The following is a 7,338-nucleotide window of genomic DNA, read 5'->3' as shown; positions in this document are numbered from 1 at the left end:
AATGGCAGACCCCCCCTGGAATCACCCGCCTTAAGCAGGTGATTCCGGACATCTCAAATCTCCTGGAAAGCACCTAAACTCTCAAACTCTTCCAAATTTAAAACCAAACGCCACAAACCACTACTTTTCTCGTCTCGTTCTCTTACTTTTTTTTCTTTCGTTCGTTTCATACTACTACTCTTCGCTCTTAGTCCCACAAACTCCCGAAACCCACACCCCTAACCCACCAAGGCTCTTGCAGGCTTGTAGTAAAGACAAAAAGCTTTGAATGGCGTCTGTTAAAAACATCAAGTCACAGGTTGGGCGGTAGATCGACGTACTTGAATTGGATGGTCGGAATTTGGGTCAGCTTTTGTACATGATCTTCCCTTTTTCCCTTCCTTTAAAACGACGGGCGGTGCCCTTGGAACGGTCCTCAATAGCTCGGCATGATATGCTACTGCTACTGTATATGTCAACCTTTATCTGCACGGCTTCTATGCCCCCTTAGGTGGTCGTTTAGAATTTACTGGTTTCGTTATTTACTTACGTCTTATATATACTTACTATAAAGAAGAAGCTACTCCCCCCAAATGATGGTGGTTGGTGGAGTTCCTTTGGAAAAGTTGATGTCCCGACTTAAACACCGCAGAAGTCTCCCCTAGCAGTCTTGTCTCACACAGTCCTATGATGTCCCATCTGATGTTTTCACGCTCTGTTTAGGGCCTCCAGATCTTCTTCTAGTCGCATACACACACACATACTTCCGTATAGTGTATTTTTTCCATTCATTTCCTATCGAACTTTTGCCTCCCCCAGAATTCATGAGGCAGACTGATGTTTCAGTGCGGGATTGCGAGCATCTTGTTCTTCCCGCCCAGGATAGTTTTGTTTTTGAATTTGACATTTCCGTGGAAGGTGGTTGGAAGTAACGCTTGCCTAGCGGATTGGGGTGTAGGTTGGGATTAGTTGGTAGTTGAAGGATCAAAGGTTAGGACCTTAGGACTAAAAGATTTATTGATAAGGAATATACATAAACATATTTGGCATCGAGAGGGGGTTTAAGACGCACAATATAAATGTACCAGCGGACTAGGGATAGTCGTTATTTAACGTAACCGCTAAAATAACAGTGTTCCAAACGTGTAACCTGTAACCGTAGTTTCAGCTAGCCGATTTAACCGGTTTTTTTTAAACGTCTCATAAAACCAAAATAGCGGTGCGCACTTCGCACCGGCTTCAGCCGTTTGCCGATTTAAAGGTTGTTTTTGGAACCGTCTCATAAACTATGCAGTTGCAGCAGTTTCAGTAACCCTTTGTCAACGGAAAATATGTTGTATACAGTTGCGCATTCCCTTGATGATTGCGTATCACTTTTCGTTTATAAGAATTACTGTTCAGTTCTCCAGGAACCAGCGAAAATTTGTTTAATTGCTGCGATGATATAATTCAGCAATTTTATTCTAAAAGTATTTAGTTTTCTGACATTCTGTAATAAATCTTAAAAAGGGCATTTCTTTCAAGAAACTTAGCTCGGGAGTTATATGTCTATTACCAGCAAACTAAGCAGAATATGCACTTGCATATGAGCTATGAGCAAACTAAGAGTCTAAGACATAAATTCCATCACGGTTGAAATGTAAACTAACAAAAGTTTAAGCAGAATTTGCACCTGCATTTAAGCAAGTTGGCAATTTTTAAATATAAATTCAGTCAGAGATGAAATGAAAGTTATTTGAATAGCCGTAAACGTTGTAAGGTCGACATATTTTATTTAAATTATTTGGTACCAAAATTAAGTCGAGTAATACTTCGTCCAGATTTGCCAAACACGCATTTCTGTTTGTTGTTATTGTGGATTATTTAATGTTATTATGAAACGAAATGCGAGAGATTATTTTCTAAAGCTAGGTGCTCTCATAAACGCGCGAAGAACTAGAATCAGTAAAAAGCACCTGCAAAAAAAATTATTCTTAAATGTTATATGATTTCTGAATGAAAATGAGATTTTTAAACATTGTCGCATATAAACCGTATATTTTATTTAATCACTCTAGTTTTATTGTTATCAGTTTTTTTATTCTTTAAGTAGTTACCTCAGACCTATGTTTTGTTCTTGATTTTAGAATGTTTTATCTTAAGTTTATCAACGTTGAGAATTTTGTTTTTAATAAAGGAAATCACTATATGTCATCACTATTTCTACTATCATCATTTTGTATTTTTAATGAAAAATTTGAAAAGTAACATGTTCCTTTTGGAACCTGGGAACTGGATCGTTGGAAGGTTACAGAAAAATAACCGTTTATCACACCTCCAAAACCGACCCTGCAATATTTTTATTTGTAAATGTCACCATCATATTATAATTACATAAATTAAACAAAAGGTTTAGACCATTTTCATTGTGAGGAAGTGAGGGAATGAGATAAATTTACGAATGGAGACCATGACGCTTTGCGATCCGAAATAAATCATAATTTTAGAAAATGTCTGATCTTTAACCGACTTCACTTCGACTTAAACACTAAGTAAGTGTGTTTCGTAATACACATAATCAAAGAAGATGATCTGACCCAACTTTTATTAAAAATAGTTTCCTACATTGTCGATATGAAATATTCCGTCTCAAAATGCAATTTTGAAAATGTAGGTTCTGTGAGTAGCCAGTCCTTTGGATGGAAAATAACTAGAAATATTATAACAATAATTATTCTATTTGCCTGTAACTTAGTTAAGCTTTACTAGAAATATTTTGGCAAATTATTTATTTAATAGCAACATTGTTTTGTGGTTTTTCAGTTCAAGCCCTGCATTCCTATTGGGTGGGAGGATTCAAAGACTGGAAACAGAAGAAATGGATATATACCGATGGATTATTGATGCAGTACCCAACGTTCAAGGAAATTCACATGAGCGAACGAGATAATTGGACATGTTTGCTCATTGATGGCGTGAGGAAAAGGTATCAAATAATATGCATTTTGTTTTCATTAAATAGCTATTAACCACTTAATAAATGCCTATTGCGGGTAATAAACCCAATAACTTACTTAGTTCGCACATGTAATTAAAGCAAGGACTTTTATTTGCGTTAAAGTAAATATTTCATCAAAGCATCCAGTTCTTCTAACAAAATCTGGCATTAGTCCAACTAAATCGTCTATCTAGTTAGTGCATTTCAATTGTTAACCATGTCAAACATTTCATTATATCTTAAATTTAAAACACAAAAAGAATGAAAGTTTATTGTGTTTAAAATAGATGGAAAGCAGAAGACTGCATGGAACGTCGCCCGTTTATCTGCGAAACCAAATCGATAGCATCGGTTGTTTTGCATGTTGTGGATAAGAAAGTGAAGAAAAAGATCACGATTGACGAGTGTATTAGCAATTCAGCTACATTGACTAACAAACAGAGAAGAAAGTGCCTCAAATTGCTGGAAGGAGATGCGAAAAACACGAATCAAAACGTTTTAAATGAACCGGCAGCAGTAAGTGAGTATTAGTATTCATTGGTATCTGGCGTTATAACTAACTTAATTGCAATATTAAACACAATCTGGAAAACCCTGGCTGTATTTTTTCAATTGACATAAATCATCTATATTGGGATATTACTCGATTTTTTATAAATATTTCAATTGACTCGAGCAGCCAGATGTTTTTCCTACTTACTAACTGAAACTAACATCATATGTGGCCAAATAAACCGAGTTATTTTTAATCAGCAGCAGCTTCAGTTGTTTGAATTTTGATCGATTATAGAAAAATCTGAGAGCAAGCACTAAAATCGCAAGTTTGTATATTAATAAAAGTGGATTTTTTCGAAACGGTTTATGGCAGCAGGCATTTCAAATATGGTCAAAGAAATTCAGAGGAAAGTTATATGAAGTCAACAAAATGGCATTTAGCTTAGTAGTAATTAAAGTTAAGCGAAATTTTAAGTCATTCGGAAAGTGATTAAGTCTAAGCTTATCCAGAGCATAGTGATTCATGCGTAGTAATCGGACAAGTCTCGATAATAATATTGCAAAAACATCACGCACAAATAAAACGGCAAAATAAAACTATTTTCGAAGCTGAAGCGGTGGAAACTTTACAGTAGCGGAAAAAATAATTGAAATATAAAACCGACATGCAGCACAAAATCTTATCTAACTAATATCGTTTTTTTTGTTTAATTTTTGGTTATCTGGTAGATTTTATTCGAGAAAATGGACATTTGCAAAACTGTGGATCTCTAGGAAACTGTAAATCTTGGAGCTTAGAGGGTGAAACAAAACAATGGTCAAAATAATTCAGATTCCGTGAATGAAACACCCTGTAATTCTGAGTTGTCAACTGCGACTTTAGGTGTAGAATTGTCCATGAGAAAAAATAACAACATTGTTAGAAACACTTTACAATCCTTTTAATCCTCAATGCATACAGAGCAAAAAAACTATATAATTAAAGTGCTCAACAAATTAAACGTTACATGACTAAATTTGCCCTGTTTGGAACTGGATACATTTCATTTTTGTTTGAAGCCTTACATAGTCACTTTTTTGTCGGCACTTGCTTTGAAAAAAAATAAGTATGTACTTCAAATAAAGTTCCAACACGATGGAAAATTACACAAAATTTAATTTCCGAAAGTTTGGCTTTTCCTCAGTTGAACAAATAACAGTTTTTTGGACTTCAACTGCAGAGGCTTAGAGATGGACTTCATATATCTAAACGGTTTTTCCATTTCTCCCCTGCTCATTTAGTTACAGGGTGATCCCAAAAAATCTACTTTTTGCTTTTGCACTGATAACTTTTTTCGTTTTGGACAGAATTTAAAAATATATCAGTTGAAGTCGCTAGGCTGAAGCTAAAACTTTATAGTCGAATTGAGACAAGAATTCAATACACAGGGTTGCATTAAAACTGACCCAAGTCCTCCAATTGTTCTCGAAATCTGGGATTCTGATAGATTTTCAATTAAAGTGAAGTTTATTTTCAAACAATTCGTGTTTTCATGCAACCGTGTATATGGAATTTTTTCGTTTTGTATTTTAAGTCGCTTATTAAATTTTCGACATGAACTCTAGCTTTTAAAAATCGGGCTTAAAGGAAAAATAGCACCACTGCAAGACCAGAAAGTTGATTTTTTTAGATCAGTCTCTAAATAAAACATATTCACGAAAAATTCAGAAACCATCTCAAACCGCTCTCTATCTTTATGCCCTTGGTGGCAAAGTCCAAAAAATCGTTTTTTCTTTGTTCAACCGGGAGCATGCCAAACTTAAAAAAAAAATAGCATTGTTTGATTTTCCACCCTGTAGAAACTTTATTTAATTTGTTTGTTGATTTTAACTGTATTTAATATTTTTCAAAATTCCGAACTGACAGCAAAATAATTGGACCAGATAATGCTTATTATTATTATTCAGTTCCAAAATTAGGGTAAATTTCACCAATTATGGCAAAGTTTATTCATTCTTATCTATTAACTGAATAGAAAAAAAATCCAACAGAAAGCTCGAGTAAACTAAATATATTTCGTCTGATAAACGCAGATATAATTGCAATGTAAAAATCAGTCATATCATAAAACCATATAAAAACAGCATAAGCAATACTAAAGCCATGCAGATGAATCCTTAAAGAACAATCGGATGCAAAAATAGAAAACAAGCGCGAGCCAGTGTTTGAAAACCACAAGAAGAATATTACAGGAAAAAATAGAGAAACATAAGAAAAAAACAGTGTTCACAAAGTAATCACAAGAGTCTCGATGTAATAAGAATTAATTGACTCGCACAAATGGTAATGAAGATCTATTTGAAAAATGTTTCTAATGAATTAAACGCCTGAGACCCTCAAAGCTTTCAAGTTAGGTCGAACGAGACTCCCATTTAAATTATAAAGTTTACCGAAGTGGAACATATTGATATTCTGGTCAACATGTTTAATGTGGTTTACGATACTGAATAACTAAACGACTAAGTTTCGACTCTAAAACGACTAAGTTTCAGGAACATGTCCGATAATACATATTCGGAGGGAAGCAAAAAAGATACTTTAGAAAACGAAAGCAGAGGCGCAAAAGCAACATCATATATACAGATGATGCAATCTTTACAGCAACATCTTGGAGGATTATTTTCGGCTCATTCTTCAGAGCTACCAAATAACATAAACTTACCTTAAACACTAAAAACACCAAGTTCATGCTGATCCATGGAAACCCAAGTCGATGTAATATTCTTATAGAGAATCAAACAACCGAAGGAGTAGAGAAATATACCCACAATACAGTTATATAATGCCAATGTATAAAAACTTGATCTGATGATTCTCTAACTATAGAAATCTACGGAACAGAAATTTCATACCCGAAATGCAAAATAAAGAAAACCATCCCTTAAATATTTTTTTTGGCGGGGCCTTCGATTATCTATAATTACGTATATAATTTTCGAATGCTTCCTCTAGACAAATATTAGCTGTAAAAAGTGAGTTTTATTCTCAGTATCATTTCGTAACGAGATCACAAAAACGAAAATGGCGTGGAAATTGCAGGACATATAACAACTCCATGAATAGAATTAAGGTGGGCCTGCATGCTGCCATTAGATTACTTTATTACTTGGAACATACACAGTAAACCATTAAAGCAGCACATGCATTAGGAATTGCATTAATAATACAGCCTTTGGCCGTTTACATTAAATGTTCCCCTCTTGTCTTCTAAACAGTAAAACTATGAAAGATTTAAGTTCAGCAAAAGATTTTCAGTATTTGCTTCAGAGAAAATTGAAGACTAGACTGTATAATCTTCCAGATGATATTCTCATGTGAAAAACACGTCCCGATTACCTTATTCCGGTAAAATTTCCATTGATTCGCCAATGAATCCTAATTGTTGCGCACTTATAGAAGGTTAATATGCCATAGTTGAGCCATTAACTAACAATCGGCAAAAAGATAAATTAGAAACATCTTCACATTGTTCAGTCAATGCACAATGCTGACACGCTAATTAGAGGGCATTATGTACAGTATCTTTAAATGCGATCTAAAATTCACTACACGCCCTATTCTCGGATGACAAATTTTTAAATTTTTATGCCACAATGCATGTAATAATGCTGTTGATTCATGTGCTGGATTTATTGATATTACTTGACTATTCTGATTTATAGTCCTTTATCGTCAATTACATCAGTAAAGCTAAGCGACTTGATGATTTGTTTGTGCAGACACAGCTAATTGTAAATAAATTTGTGTTTTAATTTAAAGCATTACAGTACAAAGTGCTGGTTACTTTAAATGTTTGATGGATTATTTTGTGAAATGTCCGTGTGGAGTCCGGGCTGGAAAATTTTAC

General features: G+C 34.4%; 1 protein-coding gene across 1 annotated transcript; it reads left to right on the top strand.

The window, feature by feature from the left end:
* Positions 1 to 2,781: 2,781 nt before the first annotated feature.
* Positions 2,782 to 6,315, top strand: LOC125504737 (the record flags this gene model as incomplete). Its single annotated transcript, XM_048667143.1, has 3 exons — positions 2,782 to 2,944; positions 3,244 to 3,476; positions 5,984 to 6,315. Coding segments are annotated over 3 exons (446 nt in total), but the record flags the coding sequence as incomplete, so codon positions are not given.
* Between the last annotated feature and the right edge of the window lie 1,023 nt (positions 6,316 to 7,338).

The sequence above is a fragment of the Dendroctonus ponderosae genome, unplaced genomic scaffold (genome assembly GCF_020466585.1).
Source record: "Dendroctonus ponderosae isolate FM_Combo_2020 unplaced genomic scaffold, Dpon_F_20191213v2 Dpon_F_20191213_583, whole genome shotgun sequence".
In the NCBI taxonomy this organism is placed as follows: domain Eukaryota; kingdom Metazoa; phylum Arthropoda; class Insecta; order Coleoptera; family Curculionidae; genus Dendroctonus; species Dendroctonus ponderosae.
This window is presented reverse-complemented; position numbering and strand designations above follow the sequence as displayed.